This window comes from Homarus americanus, unplaced genomic scaffold (genome assembly GCF_018991925.1).
Source record: "Homarus americanus isolate GMGI-L3 unplaced genomic scaffold, GMGI_Hamer_2.0 scaffold45698, whole genome shotgun sequence".
In the NCBI taxonomy this organism is placed as follows: domain Eukaryota; kingdom Metazoa; phylum Arthropoda; class Malacostraca; order Decapoda; family Nephropidae; genus Homarus; species Homarus americanus.
Genome location: NW_024735554.1, coordinates 2,149,504 through 2,175,906, shown reverse-complemented (window position 1 = coordinate 2,175,906; position 26,403 = coordinate 2,149,504). Strand labels below are relative to the sequence as shown.

The 26,403-nt window shown below is 42.9% G+C and overlaps 1 protein-coding gene across 1 annotated transcript in view; it reads left to right on the top strand.

Moving 5' to 3' along the window:
* LOC121871307 (probable serine/threonine-protein kinase dyrk1) overlaps window positions 1-21,538 on the top strand; it is a 38,737-nt gene extending 17,199 nt beyond the window's left edge. The window contains exon 2 of the mRNA XM_042373526.1: window positions 21,301-21,538. Within this exon, the coding sequence (XP_042229460.1) occupies window positions 21,301-21,538 (238 nt within the window). The remainder of the gene's footprint in view (window positions 1-21,300) is intronic.
* The last annotated feature ends 4,865 nt before the right edge of the window (window positions 21,539-26,403 follow it).

Below are 26,403 nucleotides of genomic sequence, written 5' to 3'. Positions count from 1 at the left end.
TCAAGGCAGCTTCACTCCTCTAGTGTTCACAACCTCTGGTGGATGGGACCAAGTGCAAGATGTTTCTACGCCAGACTCGGAGGTGATCTCCGAACAAAGCAGCAGCCCAGAAGTTACGTTACAGCCTGGATGAGATGTCGACTGTCTTTCTCTCTCCTTCGGTCGACTTTGCTCTGCCTCAGGGAAAAAGAGCTTCTGTCCCATCCCGACAACAGCTGCAGATATTGACTATGAGGCTACAGTCACTGAATGCTGCATAGATCTGCGGCTCAACTAATTAAACACGGATAGGATAGCTACTTATGTATTAGGAAATTTAATATTAAGGTAATAAAATGGTGGCTATTGGGGAGGCTGAGGCCACGTTAAAAAAAAAGTAGTAGTAGTAGTAGTATCTAAGTAAACATGCGGTAGTGTATAAGTGACAATATAGTACATTACGATAGGTTCATAGCTATTGTACACAGAGAGCCTTATATAAACCTGGCTGGGGTGTTGTGGTAGGTACAGTATCATATTCCAGTTGTCAGTATTTAATTGTAATAGTTTCTCTTTATACATACATACATACATACATAGACAGGACATGTATTCACACAAGTACAAACACATACACAAGTACGTACACATACACAAGGACGTATACATACACAAGGACAAAGATAAACGTACACACAAATCATTCATCATGTAAACACACCCTAACTGTCCTGTGGAAAATAATCGATGTGAACGCATATGCCCTATGTGATTGTGTGGTTGTTCATCCTAGAGTAAAATAGACTGTTGCCATTATAGATCAGTAAGGATCAGTAACGTGTGACCTTGTTCATCCTAGGGTTAAAAATCAAGTCGGTTGGTGGGGAAGGATTCATCCTAGGAAAAGTAGAACCCTGAAGCCCTTTGTGGGTGAGGCAGGCTGACGAAACTCCTCTATATTGCATGACAACAACATTCAAAACATTACTTAAACAATAACCAATCGTGTCATTTAAATACGCATTCATACATAAATAACAATATGTGTTTTTATTTATTTAACGGTGCTATATATGTATTATTAACGTTAATTGGTGTAATATGAGAAAAATTATGAAGTATAACCAAACTGACTTCACTCTGGTATTTTACAGTTGCCACTAGTTAATTTTTACCCAATTTATATATTATTTTGTTTTACTTGATTTTTTCTTTATATTTTCTAAGTTGTAGTTTGGGTGATGTTTCGATGTTTGGTTTATGTTTTTATTGATTTAAATATTGTTTTAATGTGGGTTTTTTTTAGGTGGTGGTGGTGGTGGTGTGTGTGTGTGTGTGTGTGTGTGTGTGTGTGTGTGTGTGTGTGTGTGTGTGTGTGTCTAAGCGGTAGGCCATCATCATCTTGTCATTATTATTATTATTATTATTATTATTATTATTATTATTATTATTATTATTATTATTATTATTATTATTATTATTGTTTGTTGAGGAACTGGAGACCATTGTGGCGACACTTATGTATTACACCTGTACGACCACCTGTGTGCTCTGTTAACCTCTACTGTATATAGCGACCACCTGTGTGCTCTGTTAACCTCTATAGCGACAACCTGTGTGCTCTGTTAACCTCTATAGCGACCACCTGTTTGCTCTGTTAGCCTCTATATAGCGACAACCTGTGTGCTCTGTTAACCTCATATAGCGACCACCTGTCACTCAGTCTTCACAATTGTACTGTTTCTATAGCTCGGATCACCTTGAAGACACCACCCCTAACCTAACACCCACCCATCCACCCCTAGATACCGTTAAGGTGTTTTTAATTTATCAACAGGGAAGTAAGCTGAAGGGCTCTAATCGTCAGGATCATCTTTATGGCCAGCAATAAATGTTCTCAAGGTCACGCCAAGAACCCAAGCACTTGCAGTTCCATCCCCCCCTCCCCCCCAATTAGGTTACCAGACATCAACCCCCTCCCTCCTCCCTCCCAGATGTTGTTGCAGCTGCGCTAGAATCGTTGAACCTACACAGAAATATTCTTGTAAGTTTTTAAACAGTACGAGACGTCCCAGACCAAATTAGACCAATCTCTTGGTGGATACGTTTGCGTTTTAGTGTGGCATAAGTTAAGGTGTTGTGGTGATCTGACTGTGGTGTGGTGTGACTGGTGAGAGGATAAACGACTGGATAAGAAAACTGACTGGTGATACTTAACGAGATTATTAATTTAAGTGAATTAAAGTACTGTATCTAGTCCAAATGGTGTTTATATAATATGCTGTATGATATTAGTGGTTGTTAGGGTTAGGTTAGAGTTTGGTTAGGTTAGGTTGTTAGGTTAGGTTTGGTTTGGTTAGGTTTGGTTAGGTTAGGTTAGAGTTTGGTTAGGTTTGGTTAGGTTTGCTAGGTTAGGTTAGAGAGTTTGGTTAGGTTTGGTTGTGTTAAGCAGAGTTTGGTTAGGTTTGGTTGGGTTAGGTTAGATTAGGTTTGGTTAGGTTAGTTAGTTTGGTTTCGTTAGGTTGTGTGAGGTTTGGTTGGTTAGGCTTGGTTAGGTTTGAAGTTAGTTGGTTAGGTTAGGTTTGGTTTGGTTAGGTTTGGTTAGGTTAGGTTAGGGTTAGGTTAGAGTTGGGTTTGTTAGGTTAGGTTAGAGTTGGGTTTGGTTAGGTTAGGTTAGAGTTGTTTTAAGTTAGTTAGAGTTGGGTTTGGTTAGGTTAGGTTAGAGTTGGGTTTGGTTAGGTTAGAGTACCTTAACCATCAGGTGATATAAGCTGGGTGTCCAATCAAGTGACCTAAATCATGTGATAATTATTTTATCCCGTGATGATGATGATGATGATAATGATGATAATGATGATGATGGTAATGATGATAATGATGATAATGATGAGATAATGAATATTGACGATAATAATGATGATGATAATGATGATGACAATGATGATAATGATGATATTGATGATAATATGATGATAAAGATAATGATGATAAAGATAATGATAAAGATGATGATAATGATGATGATGATAATAATGATAAAGATAATAATGGTGATAAAGATAATGATGATAATAATAATGATAATAATGATGCTGATAATAATGATCAGTTGAAACGTAAACCACATAAATAACTCATTCCCCTGTGTTAGTTCTGTACAATAATAAGTTTCCTTATAGTCCCACGATAAAGGCTGGATGAAAAGAGTCTATTGGTAGTGTATTGAAGACCGCGATGGAGCTATAAGTCTCCCAGGAATGATTCAACTGAGATTTGTATTGGTGGTGTTTCACCTCTCTCATCAATGTTTTTTATTTATTCTTGTATTTCTTATTATATACATACCGTCTATGTCAATTATCTACGCCCCTCTTCCTCGGCCCGGAACTCGAATCCTGACATCTCGCTTGCCAGCAAGAACGGAATTGCTTCTACCACCGGTCCCCATCTTCTCCCTCATTCCTCGGCTGGTCAGTGAACCTTACATGATGAGGTGTGTGTGTGTGTGTGTGATTTAACCTAATTTGGCGCGTAATTATTGTAATTTTATGTCCTTTCTGGCGAACCTTTCCTTTACACACACACACACACACACACACACACACACACACACACACACACACGCACACGCACACACACACACACACAGCTCACGACTTAGTGGATTATGGCCGGGAGGAAGACGTGTGACGCCCTTATAATCTTAACTAGATAATCAAAGGCAAGACAGTGGTGTTGTGGGACCAGAAGCCTCCTACATCATCACTACTACTACCATCACTACAACTACCATCATCACTACTATCATTACTATTATCATCACTACTACTACTACTACAATCATCACCACTACCACTTGAGTCGTTAACGGTTGAAAGATTAACAGGTTTGAGTGACACCACCACCACCACCACCACAACACCTGAAGCTTGTCCCCCGCTTATTTCACCTGATAATTAAACACCTTAGCCTTACCTGTGGGTGGGTTAGAATAGGTTGGCATGGGTAGAGTTTGGTTAGATTTGGTTAGGTTAGGTAGAATTCTCTTAGGTTAGATTAGGTTAATATTAGGTGGTTAATCTTCAAGTAAAATAACTTTTGTGTGGGGTTAATTCTCAGATGATCCAACCATACGCTATATAATTCCTTGTTAAATAAGAACCAATCACCGTCAATATTAAGTGGTAATGATGATATCCCCCAAGGCCTCACAAACCCGCGTCTAGACAGCTTCTCCTGCCAAACGTATTGATTCACCTTAGCAACAGTTACTATTTGTCACGCCGCTGCATCCACAAATATACTGACACTTTTTTCGTGTAACATTACATATTTTTTTTCAGATTAAACTGTATTCTCCTGGGAAAAATAATTATGTAATTTTAAGATATTTTATTACCAAAAAATAATGTCTACTGCTTCAACTAACTGTTAATCAATCTCAATAAACATTATCAGCTGGTGAGTGAGTCAGGCGGATAAATAGATAGATATATAGATTAATAATAATAAAATAGCAATAGTAATGAAAATAATAGCACTGTAATAGCAATATTACAGGTACTACTCACTACTACTACACTACTACTACTACTACTACTACTACTACTAACTACTAATAATAATAACAACAACAACAGCAACAACAACAACAACAACAACAACAACAAATAACAACAACAACAACCTCCTCCAGTTACGGCGCCAGACCAACACACAATGCCATAACATAAGTGTATTAGCGTGAACCACGTTAGTCTGTGGGTGTGGTCACGCCAGAGTTCTAGACACTTGATGTATTGGACAAGGTGTTGAGATTTAGTGTGGTATTTTTTTTTTACATCGGTGTTTGTGTGTGGGTATGTTTTAAATGTCAATTTACGCATCTTTGATATTTATAAAGGGTTAGTTAGGTTATTTTTTTAATGGTGAAAAGTCGAAGAAGCAAAATGGAATTCTATATTTCCCTAACTGGGTGTATACCAGCAATTATAATTACCGAGATTGCGCCCATTCGTTTCCGGAATTAACGAGGTTCCGATAAGTGGGCGTAGGTAGGTGAAAAATGCGTGAAGCTGTCCTGGGTTGGGTGTAGGTTACATTACATTAGTTGGGATATCTATATACAGGATGACCTAAACTACAATTTTACATTCTTATTTACTAACTACTGAGCCATCAGAAGGAGTTATTCATAGCTGGCAGAATTATCCAACATGAATAAATTGATGTGTTCTTTTCTTCTATGACCTGTCTATTAATGATAGTTTTTGATGAAATCAACGTAACATCATAGGAAAACTGTGTTCACGGAGCGATAACTCATACAATACTGAACAAATTTAAACCGGTGTGTGTGTGTGTTATTAAATGGTCATATTAGCATTTGAATTAATCTAAATACATAAATAATTAGTTAAAATAATAAGTTGTGATCTACTGTTTACCATTGTTGTATACCTGCACTATCAAGGTGTACATTGGAAACTATACCACCACGGTCTATATTATTATACAGCATACACCGTTGCGTTGTCTATACACACCGAACTGTATAACTGCTTTTACTGTATTGATGCTAAACCGATTATAAATTTGTATGGCGATTTTATACACACTATTATTATTAATAATAATAATAATAATAATATTATTATTATTATTATTATTATTATTATTATTATTATTATTATTATTATTATTACTATTATTATTATTATTATTATTATTATTATTATTATTATTATTATTACTATTATTATTATTATTATTATTATTATTGTTATTGTTATTATTATTAAACACAAAATTGAAGAATTATTTTCTGTTATATATTTTATCGTCCGTAACAGCAAAATTACCTTAAAAAAAAACACTAAACGTAACTGTTGGGGCATTGTTATGGTAAAGGTGTTTTATCACAATATATCTAGAGAGAGAGAGAGAGAGAGAGAGAGAGAGAGAGAGAGAGAGAGATAAAATGGTGTTACCGAGAAAGTATTATAGATATACGTTATTGTAGATAATATACTAAATTCTGAAGCTCGGTTTCTGTTTACTGTGTGAGGGAAGCATTGGATCACCGCAACGTGTCGTCTTAGTGCGTCTGATAGAGGGTTTAACGTCATGAGCCCGGATGGTTATTTTAGTCTGTGGATTATAATGGTGGTCTTCGTTGCTTAACACCGTGTTATATTTATACTTATACCACGAGTTACACTGATTGGATCATTTAAAGATTATACAGCCCAGCTTATTTCACCTGATGATTAGACACCCTAACTTAATCTAACCTTCTGGTGAAATCCCCGTATTTTTTTTCCGTTAGTTGGTGAACGTTCAGTATTAAAAACCGTGGTACTGTGGCTATGGCTGGCTGGCTGGGTGGATGGCAAACTCAGTTCGTATCACGGCTAGCACAGTGAAGCAAGTTTCTTCCGCTGTCTAAGGTGTGTGACTGACCAGGGTGTGGGAAAGTCATTTGTATTATTCACTATGGTGGGCTTGTTGACGTTACCAGACCAAGAGAGAGCACAGACCAACAATGATAAGGTATTTAACTAGTTTTGAGTGTGTGTGTGTGTTGGGTGGGTGGGTGGGTGGTGGGCTGGTAGGTGTGTGTGTGTGTGGGTGGGTGGGTGGATAGTAGTAGGCAGCTATCAAACAGGAGGTACTCACTGCCTGGGAAGATATTGGAAGCATAATGTGTTGTCTAATGGTAGACTCCTGCTGCCATATGACCAAGTCCCAGGTTGATGATCTGACTTTCTGCCTCATTTACACACAATTACAGGGTCTCAATTGTTTCTCTTACCTGATAACACAACACATATAAAGTTTATCACAATTGAATTTTTTTCCTAGTTTTGTATTTCTTTATTATTATTATTAAAAATTATTATTATTGTTATCATTTTTATTTATTTTACTTTTATTATATAAATTTTATTTACTGGAATTACTGTGTTATTATTATTACATTTTCGCCCCCAGGCCCCGATGTGGGTCAGTGACCGATACCTGGGGCTAATCCCTCAAAAAAAGTGTATGTATGTTGTATGTGTCTGTCTGTCTGTCTGTCTGTCTTGTTCGTCTGTCTGTCTGTCTGTCTGTCTGTTTGTTTGTTTGTTTGTTTGTTCTCTAAAATTGTCAGTGTCATCTTGGAGTCGTATGAATGTTACTTAGGCATTGTTGGAGTGAATTAAACAACAACAACAACGTGCAGGATGTATTGATGAGCCACGAACACATGGTTCGCTACGCGTCATGAACCAAGAGTGACAAAATGAAGACTCTTACACCACTTAAAACACAAGATACTGTTTAATGGTGATTTTTTTTATGTCATGTAAATTCGCACCCCAGCTTAGTTCACCTGATAATTAAACACCCTGATACTAAACAAAGAGGTGTTAGAGTTGGGTAGATTTGGTTAGGTTATGCTTTGGTTCGGTTAAATACTAGTAAATAATTTTATACCATTACTGATCGAACCATTTTAGATACCGTGTTTTATACCAAGTTGGCGAACCATGAGGCGATGTACCGTTTACCTTGGCCAACTTTATATATTTCTTAACCTTGATAATGATTTAAAACCTTCGTGTTCATTTACAAGAGTAATTATAGATATATTTTCTTGTAATTTTAGACAAGTTTACTTGATATTAATTAGGTTAGTTTTAATTTGTTATAGTCGTGAGGACCTGCGGATTTTATAGTTACCCCTCTTCTATTGCATGGTTTTTCTTTGTTTTAAGGATACTTAGGTAAATGTGACTATCATCCGTAAAGATTAATTGTGAATACGTATTTTATGACCCGTAGTACCGAACGCTTATCTTGTTAACGACTAGTGAGTGAACCGTACACAAATATAACGGACATTAACCGGACATTAAGCGGACATTAACCGGACAACCAAGACGACTAAGACAGCATAGAGGAACAACACTATGCTGACGAGGACGATGACGCTAGGGTGGTGACGATCGTAAACAGGGGGAGGGTTAGGTTAGGTTAGGTTGCAGATTTTTTAATGCAACCGATAGGACGTGGGGGTGATGGTTGTATTCTCTGTTAAGGTAAGTCTGGTAGATTACTGGTAGGTATAATTGGAGGGCGAGGTAGGTAAAATATTAATGAACTGATATATGTCATAAAACAATTATATTAACCACAACAGGCACCATGTAAAGTACTTGAGAGTATTATCAGAGATGCTGCATGGAACATCTAATACGAAACAACCTTGTAAAAGATTGCCAACACGATTTATGCCGGGCGCCTGCTCACACAATTGCTCAAGGTATGGATATTTGGACCTATCCTGAACGGGGTGGTAATATCGACAATATTTACCTAGATTTTGCCAAGGCTGACAGTGTACCCCACGAAAGGCTGAAAATCAAACTGGAAGGGTACGGAATTGGGAAATGTCCTATGGATAGAAGACTTTCACGACCGCAAGCAGTGTGGTGATTAATGGCACGAATCGTCATCTGTACCTGTCACAAGTGGGGTACCACAAGGCAGTGTTTTGGGCCTACTGTTGTTTGTTTGTTTCATAAATGACATGCCTGACGTTGTACACTCCTCCATACAAATGTTTGCCGATGACGCCAAGGCTTCGGGAAATTAAGAACCAAGCGGACTGTGAAGAACTGCAGAAGGACCTCTGTGGGCTCCAGGAATGGTCGAAGAAATGGCTGCTGAAATTCAATGTCACGAAGTGTGAGGATGCACCTGGGGCGTACCAACGGTAAGGAGGTATCATATGTCCCAACGGGATGAAGAAGCTGCACTATTTGAGACTGTGTGTGAGAAGGACCTGTGGTGTGTATATTGACAATGAGCTGAAGTTCTCGGCCATTGCGAGAAGAAGGTAAATCAGGCAAATAAATTATTGGGTCTTATAAGAAGGTCGTTCAGATATTTAGACGGTCCGTCCTCGTAACGATCTTCAGGAGTGAAGTGCTTCCCCATCTGGAGTACTGTCACCCATCTGGTCCCCGAGATATGCTAGGACTGTCAGTTGGTTGAAAATGTTCAAAGTAGGGCCACCAGACTGGTGCCTGCCTTCACCTCACAGCTACCGAGATTGAGCGCCTAAACTTGCCTAGCTTATACCACAGATGGGCAAGGGACCTAGTTGAGGTGTATAAGCATCTCAGGGGCACCACTCAGTTGGAGTGTCCTTACTTGGAGCTGGCGGACGCTCGCCCCACAAGGGGTCACAGCTCAAGAATGAAGAAGCCGCAAGTCCAGAAAACTGTGAGGGCAAACTTTTCGGAGTGAGAGTTAGAACTCTGAACACCTACCAGAGTGTGTTGTGACGGCAGTGGAGTGTGAGCTCTTTCAAGGCAAGACTTGACCAACACTGAGCGGGTTCAGGTACATTCAGGAGGCGGTACATGCCCAGTATTTCCAACAGTGCGTGACAGAGATGTGACCGATTGCCCGCGGCTAGAGGAGCCGATCAGTGGTGAAGAGGATAAAAGAAAAAGTAAAAGAGGGTGAAGGTTGTGTTGTTGTACATATAGATGGTGACAAGTGATATAGATGGTGACAAGTGGAAGTGGTTTAGAACCGTGATGAAAGTGTTACCATGAAGGCAACAGTGTACTATAACCCCCTGTCAGCTGTTTGGTGAACCATGGTGAAAGTGTTACCAATCAGGCTTGAGACTCACCACAAGACTCCAGAAACGACACAAGACTCACCATCAAGACTCACCAGACACGACACAAGACTCACCAAGTGTTTGTCGTCGCTAAGAATCTTTTAAAGGGTTTAGTGGTAGTGATCTAATGTGGTCATGTCTCCTGGTCAACACACGAAGGATCATGTCTCCTGGTCAACACACTGAAAGGTCATGTCTCCTGGTCAACACACTGAAGGATCATGCCTGGTCAACACACTGAAAGGTCATGTCTCTTGGTCAACACACTGAAGGGCTCGTCTCTTGGTCAACACACTGAAGGGTCACTCTTGGTCAACACACTGAAGGGTCATGCCTCTTGGTCAACACACTGAAGGTCATGTCTCTGGTCAACACACTGAAGGGCCATGTTCTTGGTCAACACACTGAAGGGTCATGCCTCTGGTCAACACACTGAAAGAAAAAGTGGGATGCAAAGGCGACGTGTATACAGCCCATACGAACAAGTACTGATCCCTATAAGAACAGCTCAGTCCCAACCATTGTAAAAATTATCAACAACTTGTAATCAACCAGTGTATTCACTCCCAGTAAATCTTACCTTGCACTCACTGTCACTATGTTGAAATATCACTGGTATGACCTTCTCCCCACCTAGTTATTATATTTCATATTTGTATCACTTATATTACTTGTATATTATTTGTAAATCAAGAGAACCCAAATTATTCACGTAACTGTATATTAGCCTTCCGCGCAGCTTTTTTCAATAAACCTCAATTATTATAGTATTATACTACATACATATACATACATACATAAATAACACAAATATACAGAAACACATACACACACACACACACACAAGATGGCTGAGTTAGACCATAACACAGACACTAGGTAGGTGTGTGTGTGTGTGTGTGTGTGTGTGTGTGTGTGTGTGTGTAAAATAATAATAATAATAATAAACGGTTTATTATTAGAGTTGCAGCCGGTGGCTGAAAATATACAGACTTACATTTGATTTAGACATAATGATATAATTTGCGTTGAATACATTTACAGGGCTGTACAGTACATAAATCAGAGTTGTTTATTATTTTAACAATAGATGGATGGTGCTGTTCTTATATCTATCGGTGCGGGCTCTGCTTGAATTTTGTTGTAGTGGCGGACTGCGGAGGTGGTGGGGGCTGCAGGTGTGTGTGTGTGTGGCGGCCGAGGTGAAGGAGTGGCCCCTATGTCTGATTCTGTCTTTGTCAGTCTGCATCTGTTTGTGTCACGCTGATGCCTTAGAGAACACTTTGACCTCCGCCGCCACCCTGGGAGAGAGAGAGAGAGAGAGAATGTCTGTGTGTGTGGGGTGACAGTGATTGATGGGTTCGTTCCACCGAAGTCCACCTGAGCAATATTAATTAAAGGTGCATCACTACAGGTATAGATTTGGAGTACGTAATGCAAGTACAACAACTGTTACTGTGGTTACTGCGCCTGGCGAACTTTGTCTTGTGCCTGTAGTGGCGATCTGTTGTGCCAAGAGTATTGCGTTAATTATTATTATTATTATTATTATTATTATTAATCATTATCATTCTTCTTCTTCTTCATTATTATTATTATTAGTTAATCTTAGATATATGCGGCTAAAAGTTATATGAGTTTACTTATTTATTGTTTGCGCGCGCGTGTGTGTGTGTGTAAGAGTGAACCACAAATATGGTGGAGTTGGCAGCGCACTGGCGGCAGCTTGGGGATAACGACGGTAGACTCTGTATTTTACTTCATATACAGTATAATGTATATCACCAACCACTATCACCATTAACACCACACCATCCATCACCACACATCACCAACCACCATTCATCACCATCATCACTACATACTATTACTACCACACACCACCAGCATCAACGTCACCACAAATCATCATTATCATCAACCACCAACCATCTCTAATCACCATCGATCGACACAACTACCCCCCCATCACCACCATCACCATCACCATCACCACCATGACCAGTGTGAGGAGTGCACACCATACACTGTTGGCTATATTGGTCTGGCTTTTTTACTAGAAGGAATGTTTAATGGGAGGGAGGAGACAAGGTGAGAGAATGGGGAGGAAAGGAGAGAATGGGGAGACAAGGTGAGAGAATGGGGGTGGGGAGGAGAGAGACTGGGGAGGGAGGGAGGAAAAGTGAGAGAATGGGGGAGGAAAGTGAGAGAATGGGGGTGGAGGAGGAAAGTAGAGAGAATAAGAGACGGAAGGAGAGGAGGGAGGTTAAAAGAAATGATAACAGGTAGTGAAGTAAGGAAAGAGAGAGAGAGAGAGAGAGAGAGAGAGAATTTATGTATGGATGTATTTATGTATACCGGTATATGTTTTATACATGTGTTTATATGTACGTACATGTATGCATAAATGTGTCATAAGAACATAACATAAGAACATAAAGTCTGCAATAGGCCGGTGGCCTGTGCATGGCAGCTCCTGTCAAGTTACTACCACTCTATCATCCATGAATCTATCCAGCCTCCTTTTGAAACTTTCCAGCGTTCCAACACTTACCAAAGTTGCTAAGCTTGTTCCACTCGTCCACCACCTATTTGTGAACCAGTTCCTTCCTATCTCCCTCCTAAACCTATACTTATCCAACTTAAATCCGTTGCTCGAGTCCTATCCTGCTCGGATATTATAAGTTATCTATCCTTTATTGATTCCTTTCACCTTAAATACTTCTATCATATCTCCCTGCACTCTTCGTCTTTCTGGGAATGCAAGTTTAGTTTCTTTAACCTATCCTGATATGGAAGGTTTCTAAGTCCCAGAATCATTTCGTCATTCTTCCTGCACCGACTCTAGTGAATTGATATCCATTCTATAATAGGGCACCAGAACTGAACCGCATAATCGAGGTGCGGCCTGACTAGCGCAAGAATATAGTTGCAATAAGACCTCTGCACTCTTATTACTTACACTTCTAGATATAAAACCCAATACTCTGTTTGCTTATTTCGAACATTAACCTTTGTTTCTAGGCCGTAGGTCCGGGCTTCTAAGTACCCTAGGTCTCTTTCTCAAGTTGACTTCTCTAGGTTGATGTTGTTAGGCTGTATACATTATAAGTATTTGTTCTTCCAATATTAAGTTCGCTGCACTTGTTGGTGTTGAATTTCATTTGTCATTTTTCAGACCACCCCTGCAGTTTATTTAGATCCTCCTGTAATGCATTTGCATCCTGCCGTGAGTTAATCTGCCGCCCTATTTTGGTGTCATCCGCAAACTTGCTTATGTCACTGCTGGTCCCAGTATCTAGATCGTTTATGTAGATTATGAACAAGAGTGGGCCTAGTACTGACCCTGGGGAACCCCACTGGTTACACGGCCCCTCGATTTAACCATCTACGCTGACCCTCTGCGTTCTATTGGTGAGCCATGATTTTATCAATTTAAACTTTCCCTCGATACCATGAGCCTTAATTTTTCTCAGAAGCCTCTGATGCGGTACTCTGTCAAATGCTTTGCTGAAGTCTAAGTAAATAACATCGTAATTTTCGTCATTATCTACTACCTCGAAGACTTTCTAAAAATGTCAGCTGATTTGTGTGTGTATTTTGTGTGTGTATATAGGCAGGGTGGATGCATATTTATCTATCAGTCCCACTTAGCCAGAGGCTAATTATCTATCTCACCTGTGTTGATTAACGTGAGGTCCGTAAGGTGCGTCATCATAGCACCTAAGACACTAAGACAGTGACTCACCTGTTGCAGTGTCTGCGCTTGTGTGTTGTGTGTGTGTGTGTGTGTCGGTACCAGGGCTATGACGCTATGGTTAAGGTACCTTTGGCACGGATGCAGTGGGGGTGCCAGCCTGAGGTGTGTGTGTGGGGAGGTGCTGCCAACCTGTATAGAGTGCCTTCTCTTCCCCCAGCAGGTTGGGGGGGTTGTGCCCGGGCGTAGGGTGGGGTGCCAGGGTGTAGTGCCAGGATGGTGGCGCCGGTGCCAAACCCTCAAGGTCATCACCGCTGCTAGTGTGTCCCTGGCACCCTGGGCGTCAGTGTTGCAGCGTTACCTGCCGTGCCTGTGTGCGGTGTGCGTCGTGTTCCTTGGCCGTCGTGGTGGGTGGGGTTGTAGAGTCACTTGTGGTCGTTGTAGTGTGTGGGGGTAGAACAGTGTAGTGGTGGAGAGAGAACAGTGGTGCAGTGAACCCACAGTGATGGGGAAGAGGCAGTGAAGGAAGTGCAGAGATAATAAGAAGTAGAGATGGTGGGTGGAGGGTGGTGGAGGTGGAGGGTGGAGGAGCTGTGATGGAGTGCCCACGAGTGGTTCGCCCTGTAGGTCCGGCACAGTGCCACCCCAGTTGTTTGGTCAGTTAGAGGCTGTGATTGACCCTGACCTCCCACGCTTTCCAACGGTGCCCGTCCTGAGGCACCCTTGGGCCCCGCCCGCCCCGCTCCTGGTCCTGCGACGCCCACGCATTCCCCAGGTGGAGCAGGGGTGGCCATGACGGGCGCACAGTGAGGGCCCTCATGCCACCCGCCACCACCTCGACCACCACGCCGCCAGCTGGACGAGTTCGAGGATTATCTCACGTATGGAGACGATGAGTGGGAAGCCGCCCTCCTCCCCACCCAGCCCCCATACCACCACCCACAACACCCACCAACACCCCGACACACACAACCCCTACACCAACCACAAAGCAACACACAGCACCAACACACACAGCACCAACCGCAGCACCTGCAGCAGCATCAGGCAGAGCAGCAGCAGCAGCAGCATGTACTACAGCACCACAGTCCACAGCCCCACCTCAACACCACCCCAGAGATGCATCATCAGCAGCAACTGCAGCAGCAACAACAGCTACAACAACAACAACCAACAACAACAGCTACAGATGCAGCAGCAGCATCAACAGCAACAAATCCAGCAACAGCAAATCAGCAACAACAACAGCAGCATCACTTGCAGCAGCAGCATCACCAGCAGCAGCAGCAGCCAACAACAACAACAACAACAACAACAACAACAACAACAACAACAGCAACAGCAGCAGCAGCAGCAGCAGCAGCAACAGCACCAGCAGCAGCATCACAGCCTGGCGGGTCACACGAGCAGAGTGGCCAGGGTCGTTTGAGCGAGGGTGTGAGTCGTGGGAGGCTCGTGCTGGGGTGACCACGAGCCTATGAGCCTGGGGTGTGAGACTTACCTCTCACCCTACACCTCACCACTCACCTCCCTCACACCTCACCCACACTTCCCCACTGCAGCCAACACCGCCGCCCCCGGGGTCTCGCGCCCCTCCACACCCGCCTCACGCCGTTCCTCGGACGACCCGGTCACGCCCACCTCAGGTCAAGATCGAGGTGACTGCCCTTGGGAAGATGGCGGAGGGCGGGTCACAGGGGCAAGGTACTGGGTCTGCCTCCCTGGCGTAAGTATTAGTGTATTTCCCACACTGTGAACCCCCTAACACCCTCACACACACACACACACACCTCACACACACACACACACACACACACACACACACACACACACACACACACACACACACACACACACACACACACACACACACACACACACACACACACACACACACACACACACACACACCAGCCTTCATCATTGTCGTCAAGTTATTAAACGAGTTGTATATTTATGTTGGTGATTATAATGACAAACACGTGATCCTCCTCGTACCGCAGAAGGCTGGCGAGAGGTCGTTTGATATAGTGTCCGTAAAGAGTGTCATTGTGAAGTGGGTTGGCGTTAAGTGATGGCTCGTGTTGGCGCTAGTGATGGCTCATGTTGGCGTTGTTTATGGTCAGTTTTGGTGCAGAACTGAAGGTGACAACAGAGAAATTTTCACCTGCAGGATACTGAAGGTTGGGAGCTGCCGGGGTACTGATGCTCAGAGCTGGTCTCCTGAAGGAACGCCCGCTTATGTTACTTGATAATTAAACACCCTTATAGTAACCTGACCTGACCAGACCTGACCCCATCTTATTTCACTTGATAATTGAACACCCTTATAGTAACCTGACCTGACCTGACCTGACCCCATCTTATTTCACGATAATTAAACACCCTAGTAACCTAACCTAACCCCATCGTATTTCATGATAATTAAACACACTTATAGTAACCTAACCTAACCTGACCTGACCTGACCTGCCATCTTATTTCACTTGATAATTGAACACCCTTATAGTAACCTACCTAACATCGTATTTCATGATAATTAAACACCCTTATAGTAACCTAACCTGACCTGACGACCCCATCTTATTTCCTTGATAATTGAACACCCTTATAGTAACCTAACCTAACCCATCGTATTTCCTTGATAATTAACACCCTTATACTAACCTAACCTAACCCTCCCAGGTATATAAGGTGTTTAATTATCAGGTAAAATAAGTTATGAAGGTGGAATTAGGTAAATCGGAATTAGGTTAGGTCAGATTAGGTTAGGTTAGAGTCAGGTCAGGTGTTTAATCATCAGGTAAAATAAGTTATGGGTGACTAATGTTCAGGTGATCTACGATAATTATTTCTCTGAAGTTAAATATCTACAAATTACAACCTGAGAATTAATTATTAACTAGATAAGCGTCCTGATTCGTTCCTTAGTCACCCAGCTGTAAATGTGTTTGTTCTTGGCAACTGTTATTTAGTTCTTGTTTAATTGTGTGTGAAATATAATGATCTTTTTTTTTCTTGACTATTACTCACTCCAGCGGCTTATTTCACCTGGGATTAATTTAAACACCTGAACGCTATCTGGTTAGGTTAGGTTAAGAGTGGTTTGGTTAGGTTAGGTTACGCGCAATTACGTTAGCATGGGGTTGGGTTAGGTTAGTTACGCGCAATTACGTTAGCATGAGTTGGGTTAGGTTAGGTTGTTAGGTTAGGTTAGGTTAGCATGGTCGTTTTAATGAGGTAATTAAATGCGAATGTTTTATCTTACTGAGAGCCAATAATGGTATACCCAGATAACACAGTACCCCATTAACGTCAACATATTAACATTTTTGTGATTATAATTAAAATGGGCTTTTATCATTCTATGTTAATATATTTGTATAGTTTGTATTTAATAATTATTTAATCTATAAACATTCAATAAAGGTATACCCGTAATCGGTGAGGACTGTACACAATGCTATTACCTGTAAAACACATAGATATAAAGGTGAATAGCAACAGACATTGACACATTCAGTAGAGATATAACAGTGCTCTAGTGGTAGGTTAGGTTTTGTTAGGTTAGGTTTAGAACACAATGGTAGATGTATTCCCTGTCGGTATGTTGGTCGAGAGCCAATCAGTGCCCGGCGTGCCTAAGGACGGGTTTTGTAAAGGTTGAGCAAGGTGACTGAACTGCTGTATACTGACCAACTTGTGACAATAATAATGATAATAATGGTGTTAATAATAATAAAACAATAATAACAATAATAATAATGATGATGATAATGACAAATCAAGATCATTTAAGCACAACAACAACCACAACATCCACAACAACAACAACCACGTCAACCATCATACAGCAACCACCACCACTACCTCAACAACAACCACCACCACTACTCAACCACCACCTCACCACCACAACACAAGATAAACACAGCCAGCAATAGACTTAAACTAAGGTCAGGTCTTCTCACTGCCGCGGTATTCAAAGCTTTGTTACCGCCAAAATATTTACACTCTTGTGACGTCAAGTGTTGCTCTCAGTAGTCGAGGAGAGGGGAGAGGTAAAGGGGTGAGGGTGAGGGATACGGACGGAAGGGGTGGGGGGAGAAGGAGGAGGGAGGGGAAGGAGGGTTATGAGCCTTGGCTGTTTATTTCTCAGAGAATTCCGGCGTTCAACTTGTGTGTGTCTCTCTCTCTCTCTCTCTCTTCTCTCTCTGTCTTTACATGTGCTGGTAGGGAGGAGAAGGGAGGAAGGAGAAAATAAGAGGAAAGGGAGGTGGGGTGAGGAGGAGGGGAAGGAGATGGACATGATGAGAAAGGAGGGAAGGTAGTAGGACTGTGTAGGGGAAGGGTGAGGAGGGAGAGGAGGAGAGGTAGTAGGACTGTGTAGGGAAGGTGAGGAGGAGAGGGGTGAAATAAGAGAAAGTGGACTATCTTGATGAGCCCTTGGTCTTGCGTACCGGAAGGTACAGTTCCCTTCACTAGTGCGTTTACAGGGCCTGTTATATAGCCTAGGTACAGTCCCCTTCACTAGTGCGTTTACAGGGGCTCGTCATATAGCCTAGGTACAGTCCCCTTCACTAGTGCGTTTACAGGGTTCGTCATATAGCCTAGTACAGTCCCCTCACTAGTACGTTTACAGGGCTCTCATATAGCCTAGGTACAGTCCTCTACTAGTGCGTTTACAGGAGCTCGTTATATAGCCCAGGTACAGTCCCTTCACTAGTGCGTTTACAGGGCTCGTCATATAGCCTAGGTACAGTCCCTTCACTAGTGCATTTACAGGCCTGCTCATATAGCCTAGGTACAGTCCCCTTCACTAGTGCGTTTACAGGGGCTCGTTATATAGCCTAGGTACAGTCCTTCACTAGTGCGTTTACAGGGGCTCGTCATATAGCCTAGGTACAGTCCCTTCACTAAGTGCGTTTACAGGGCTTGTTATATAGCCTAGTACAGTCCCCTTCACTAGTGCGTTTACAGGGGCTCGTTATATAGCCTAGGTACAGTCCCCTTCACTAGTGCGTTTACAGGGGCTCGTTATATAGCCTAGGTACAGTTCCTTCACTAGTGCGTTTACAGGGGCTCGTTATATAGCCTAGGTACAGTCCTTCACTAGTGCGTTTACAGGGGCTTGTTATATAGCCTAGGTACAGTCACTAGTGCCTACAGGGGCTCGTTATATAGCCCTAGGTACAGTCCCCTTCACTAGTGCGTTTACAGGGGCGTTATCTAGCCTAGGAACAGTCCCCTTCACTAATGCGTTTAGTCGTTATATAGCCTGGTACAGTCCTTCTTTAGTGCGTTTACAGGGCTCGTTATAGCCTAGGTACAGTCCTTCACTAATGCGTTTGGGGCTCGTTAGCCTTAGTAGGTACAGTCCCTTCACTAGTGCGTTTTAGTCGTTATATAGCCCAGGTACAGTCCTTCACTAATGCGTTTACGGACTCGTTATATAGCCTAGGTACAGTCCTTCACTAGTGCGTTTAGTCGTCATATAGCCTAGGTACAGTCCTTCACTAATGCGTTTAGTCGTTATATAGCCTAGGTACAGTCCTTCACTAGTGCGTTTAGGGGCTCGTTATATAGCCTAGGTACAGTCCCCTTCACTAATGCGTTTACAGGGCTCGTCATATAGCCTAGTGATCACTCCCTTCACTGTGCGTTTACAGGGGCTCGTCATATAGCTTAGGTACAGTCCCTTCACGAGTTACCAGTTATTGAATAAGATGTACACGTTATTGCTAAGCTTACACGAGGACAAGGTAATGTGCTCCTGAGACCAATTAATTGGGATTCAGGTGCCATCCGCCCTTCCTCCCTCCCTCCTTACCCCTTCCTCCTCCCTCCCCCTCTCTTACTCTCTACCACCGGAGTATGCTGGTGGTGGTTGTTGATTATATTAAGGATAATTTGGTTATGGGTACAGTGAGCGACTTGACTTGCTGGCCATTTTGACTCTCTCTCTCCCCCCCCCCCCCCCCCCCCCCCCCCCCCCCCCCCCCCCCCCCCTACGTGTGTGTATGTGTGTGTGTGTGTGTGTGTGTGTGGCTGAGTAAGCTTTGGGTTGTGGTCAGATATAAACATTGCGTTTATGGTTTCAATATACTGTAGTAATTTAGAATCAGCAGTACAGGTAAAATTACAAGTACAAACACGGTACAGATGTTAGTACAGTAAGGGTATAGGTACGGATACATATACAGGTACAAGTACAGCTAAGGGTACAGGTATATCTACTTGGTAAGAACATACAGGAACAAGGATACGTATATACAGTCGCAGGTACAGGTGAAGGTACAGGTATAACAAGTACAGGTACCTACAAGTACACGGTCATTAATTAGTGGGTCATTTAAGTATTTCTTCTACATTGTATAAATATTATTATTATTATTATTATTATTTATTATTATTATTATTATTATTATTATTATTATTATTATTATTATTATTATTATTATTATTATTATTGGTATTATTATTATTATTATTATTATTATTATTATTATTATTATTGGTATTATTATTATTATTATTGTTATTATTATTATTATTATTATTATTATTATTATTATTATTATTATTATTATTGGTATTATTATTATTATTATTGGTATTATTATTATTATTATTATTATTATTATTATTATTATTATTATTATTATTGATTATTATTATTATTATTATTATTATTATTATTATTATTATATATTTGTCTTTGTGTCTTGCCTGATGGAGTGTCTGCTGGGCACGCTGGGTTGAGTCTCCTGGGCATGTTTGGATCTGCTGAGCATGTTAGGTCCTGCTGGGCATGTTTTGGGTCAGTTGGGCATGTTTGGGTCTGCTGGGAAAGTTGGATCTGCTGGGCATGTTGGGTCTGCTGGGCATGTTTTGGGTCTGCTGGGAAAGTTGGATCTGCTGGGCATGTTAGGTCTGCTGGCATGTTTGGTCTTCTCGTGTTTTGTCTGCTAGTGGATCTGCGCATGTTAGGTCTGCTGGGCATGTTTTGGGTCTGCTGGGAAAGTTGGATCTGCTGGGCATGTTAGGTCTGCTGGGCATGTTTTGGGTCTGCTGGGAAAGTTGGATCTGCTGGGCATGTTAGGTCTGCTGGGCATGTTTTGGGTCTGCTGGGAAAGTTGATCTGCTGGGCATGTTAGGTCTGCTGGGCATGTTTTGGGTTCTGCTGTATGTAGGTCGGTGATGGCTGTGTTACCACGCCATCCAGCAATAATGTTATGATGGACACGACCCGACCACAACGACCCGACCACGACCCGACCACGACCCGACCACGGCCCGACCACGACACGACCACGCACCACGACCCGACCACGACCTGACCACACGACCTGACCACGACCTGACCGACCCGACCACGGCCCGACCACGACCTGACCATCGACACGACCACACGTCCGACCACGGCCGACCACACGACCTCGACCACACGACCTGACCACGACCCGACCGCCATGACCGACCACACGACCTGACCACGACCTGACCACGACCTGACCACGACACGACCACGACCGACCTGACCACACGACCCGGCCCGACCACGACCCGACCACGACCCGACCACGCCCCGACTCGACTCAGCGACACGCTGACAATGTGTCTTTACTGTTTTTGGGACATGTATAACACTGTCCCAGCAGTGTATTAGGACATGCATACTAGTTAGTTACCTAATTAGTGATGATATGTTGATAAGGTACAGTAATAGGACAGGTGTAACAGGTGTAACAAATGTCTATCAGGTGTAACAAGAGATCTAACAGGTGTAACAGCGGTCTAACAGGTGTAACAGAGGTCAACTAGGTGTAACAGAGGTCCAACAGGTGTACAAATGTCTAACAGGTGTAACAGAGGGCTAACAGGTGTAACAGAGTGCAACAGGTGTAACAGAGGTCTAACAGGTGTCTCTTTTGTCCAACAGTCCTCCATCGAACGTGAAGGTGCTGCCTACCACCTCCCGGACACAGCTCAAACAACAGCTGATGCGCCAACAGCAGCAGCAACAGGAGGCCAGAGACAGGGACGTTGCTGCATCTCGACTACACCACCATCACCAACTGCAACACAACAACAACAACAACAACAACATCAACATCAAATACAACAACAGCAACAACAACAACAGCATAATCTCCAGCATCAGCAACAACAACAGCTGATTTATCGCAACAACAACAACAACAACAAAAGCAGCAGCAGCAGCAACAAACAACAACAACAACAACAACAACACATCACAGACCTCAGGAGGCATCGCTATCCCAGCCTCAGTGCCTCCGACGTGCCTCCCAGGTGTTACAGGAGTGTATCATCCTCCCTCTAACATCCTCCACCCCCTCCCTCCAACACCCTCCTCCCATCACCCTCCATCACCCCCTACCTCCAACACCTCCAACACCTCCCAACACCTCCTCTAACACCCTCCAACACCCTCCCTCCAACACCCCTCCAACACCCCTACCTCCAACACCCCTACCTCCAACACCCCTCCCCCAACACCCCTCCCTCCAACACCCCTCCCTCCAACACCCTCCCTCCAACACCTCCTCCAACACCTCCTCCTCTAACACTTCTCACTCCTCTAACACCCCTCCAACACCCTCCTCCAACACCTCCTCCAACATTCTCCTCCAACACCCTCCAACACCCTACCTCCAACACCCTCCTCCAACACCCTCCCTCCAACACCCCTCCTCCAATACCCTCCAACACCTCTAACACCTCCAACACCTCCAACACCCTCCTCCAACACCCTCCTCCAACACCCCTCCTCCAACACCCTCCCTCCATCACCCCTACCTCCAACACCCTCCCTCCAACACCCCTCCCTCCAACACCCTCCCTCCAACACCCTCTCTCCAACACCTCCCCACACCCTCCCTCCAACACCTCCAACACCTCCTCCAACACCTCCAACACCCTCCTCCAACACCTCTCCTCCAACACCCTCCTCCAACACCTCCAACACCTCCAACACCCCCTCCAACACCCTCCTCCAACCCCTCCCTCTAACACCCTCCCTCCAACACCTCCTCCAACACCCCCTCCAACACTCCAACACCCTACCTCCAACACCCCCTCCTCCAACACCCTCCTCCAACACCCTCCCTCCAACACCCCTCATATACCAGTACCTCTCATGTCCGTATCAATAAACATCTTCACCAAGTTGTCATTGTGGTAGAAGTAGAGAAGCATCTCTATATAAACTGACATCCTATAAACTGGCATCTCATATAAACTGGCATCTCTATATAAACTGCATCTCTATATAAACTGGCATCTCTATATAAACTGGCATCTCTATATAAACTGGCATCTCTATATAAACGGCATCTTTATATAAACTGCATCTCTATATAAACTGGCATCTTTATATAAACTGGCATCTCTATATAAACTGGCATCTTTATAACCAATCTCTATATAAACTGGCATCTCTATATAAACTGGCATCCTATATAAACTGGCATCTCTATATAAACTGCATCTCTATATAAACTGGCATCTCTATATAAACCTCTCTATATAAACTAGCATCTATAATCTATATAAACTGGCATCTCTATATAAACTGGCATCTTTATATAAACTACATCTCTATTTAAACTGGCATCCTATAAACTGGCATCTCTATATAAACTGGCATCTCTATATAAACTGGCATCTTTATATAAACTGGCATCTCTATATAAACTGGCATCTTTATATAAACGGCATCTCTATATAAACATATTCTATATAAACTGGCATCTCTAAACCATTCTATATAAACTGGCATCTCTATATAAACTGGCATCTCTATATAAACTGGCATCTCTATAAACTGGCATCCTATATAAACGGCATCTTTATATAAACTGCACTTATATAAACTGCATCTTTATATAAACTGTCTCTATATAAACTGGCATCTCTATATAAACTGGCATCTTTATATAAACTGGCATCTCTATATAAACTAGCATCTTTATATAAACCGCATCTCTATATAAACTGGCATCTCTATATAAACTGGCATCTCTATATAAACTGCATCTCTATATAAACTGGCATCTCTATATAAACTGGCATCTCTATATAAACTGGCATCTCTATAACTAGCATCTCTATATAAACTGCCATCTCTATATAAACCCATCTCATATAAACTGGCATCTCTATATAAACTGGCATCTCTATATAAACTGGCATCTCTATATAAACTGGCATCCTATATAAACTGGCATCTCTTATAAACTGACATCTCTATATAAACTGGCATCTCTATATAAACTGATCTCGATATAAACTGGCATCTCTTAATCATATTCAGTGATCCCAATAACGTAATCTTTTCACCTGTCATCTTCATTAATGAGATACAATTAAGGTGAACCATAAAACCCCAATAATAAAAGGTAAATGAGAGACAGGTGAGACAGAGAGATAGGCGAGAGAAAAGAGTCAGGTGAGACGAAAGGTGAGAGACAGAAATAGTTGAAACAGTGAATAACACACACACACACACACACACACACACACACACACACACACACACACACACACACACACACACACACACACACACTTGTTCCTATCCTCACCTTGCATATTAAGTGAGAGACATAAGTATTCACATTGGCTTCGACTACAGAGACCCATAACAAATCATCAGACATAGAAAGTAATGTGTTTATGATCTACCTGATACATAAACTGTACTCTGGATGCAAATTGTACTCTGATACATAAATTGTAATTTGGTATAAATTGTACTCTGGGTCCATAAATTGTACTCTGTATACATAAATTGTACTTGATACATAAATTGTACCTGGGTTCATAAATTGTACTCTGGATAACTGGTCTATAAATTGTACCTGGATAGTACATAAACCCATTTTTATATATTATATCCTTGTTATTTGTTATGGTGAGGAGTGTGAGGCAGACTTGTGGGTAGATGGATAGATAGATAGACCTGGGTGGATAGATAGATCAATGGATAGACTGAGATGGATAGATAGATAGACTGTGGGTAGATAGATGGATAGTTTGGGTAGATAGATCTATTGATTGATAGATAGATAGATAGACTGAGATGGATAGATAGATAAGAACTATGTCCTCCTGCACCTTCAGGAGGTCTTGACAGTGACCAAGCAGAGGGTGATGGGTCTTACTTACCTTGGCTGTCCCGCCGTCAACCAGAATAGTTCTCCTGGTCACACACACACACACACACACACACACACACACACACACACACACACACACATATACACACAAGTTATAAGGAGAGATCTTCGTTGGACACTAGACCATTAAAACCTAACCTAACCTAACCTGGTGTGTCCTGTTGTTCACCTCCTACTCGTACTACTCCTCAGGTTCCTCAGTCCTCATCCGTCACGTTGTTCCTACCTTCTGGCATGCTCTGGTACTTGATGTTACTAACACGCTGTACTCTCAGACACTTATACCTGAAGGAGTCGACCGTGTTGAAGACATCCTGTGTCGTCAGTAGCTTCCTCTACAGTTAGTGGCGCCGAGTACTCATCTCCCCACCCACACCCTCCCTCACCTCTGACTCTCCTCACCCACCTCCTCCTCAACCCCTCACCCACACCCCCCCCCACCCCTCCCCACCCTCACCCACACCTCCCTCACCCACACCCTCCCTCATCTTCAACTCTCCCTCACCCACACCCTCCCCACCCACACCCCTCCCTCACCCACATCCCTCACCCACACCTCTCCCTCACCTTCAACCTCCTGCCCACACCCTCACCCCCCCCACCCCCCCCCACATCCTCACCACACCCCCCACCTTCATCTCCCCACCCACCCCCTCACCCACCTCTCCTCACCTCAACCCTCCTCACCCACACCCTCCTCACTCACACCTCCCCCACACACCTCCCTCACCTACAACCTCCCTTACCCACACCTCACCTCCAGCCTCCCCTGAAGCTTCGGATAGACCGGTAGTGGCGGATGAAAGATGAATATCCTTGTAGTGGAGTGGATAGAGGATAGAAAGATGCCTGAGGTGGAGGAGGTGGGGGGATAAGGGGTGAGGGATGGAGGAGGAGGGGGGGGCAATAAGTTAGTTCCCTGGGCTGGCTGGGGACATGTAATACATGACCTCGACACATACTTACATACCTAGGACCTATGGTCAGCATACTCGCCTGGCAAGCTAGCGAAACCCTGTTCGATCCCAGGCAGGGTGAAACTGTGGGCAAGTTTCTTTACGCCATTTGCCTCTGTCTATCCAGCAGTAATTGGGGACCTGATGTTAATCGATTTGTATTGTAAAATGGTTAGGTTAGGTTAGTCGCTTTGAAGTATGTGTGTGTGTGTGTGTGTGTGTGTTTATGACTTCTCTTGTGTGTGTGTGAATGTCTGTGTATGTGTGTGACTGTCTTTTCTGTGAATCTACCTGTTGACCTACCTGACTGACGCCATACAACTGTCCCTCTCCGTCCCACATCAAACACAGGAATATAACCGATCGTAAACAACATCTCATTCTGTAGTGTCAAGGTTTATCGTGTGCTGTTAAATGAGTCAATGTGTTTACAAAAATACAACTAGTACATATTTTACTTCTGTTATAATGGTTGTAGGTAGTGTAGTGTAGTGGTGTTGTGTAGTGTGTAGTGTGGTGTATGTAGTGTAGTGTAGTGTGGTGTGGTGTAGTGTTGTGTGTGTGTGTGTAGTGTTGAAGTGCTTTGATCTTTAGTTAAGGTGAGGTTGAGTTGATGGTTGTGGAAAGTGGATGATAGATGGATAGATTTGTAGGTGAATAAATATATGGGTGTTTAAATAGTCGTTGATAGATAGATAATACAGAAGACAGACAGACAGTCAGATATATGCACATATTGAGAAGTCACATATATATCGTCACAGTTCAGTATCAACACACACACACACACACACACACACACACACACACACACACACACACACACACACTGCTCACTAATTGTCAATTTACGACCCATAAGTCACCTACGCTACAGGTATATACATC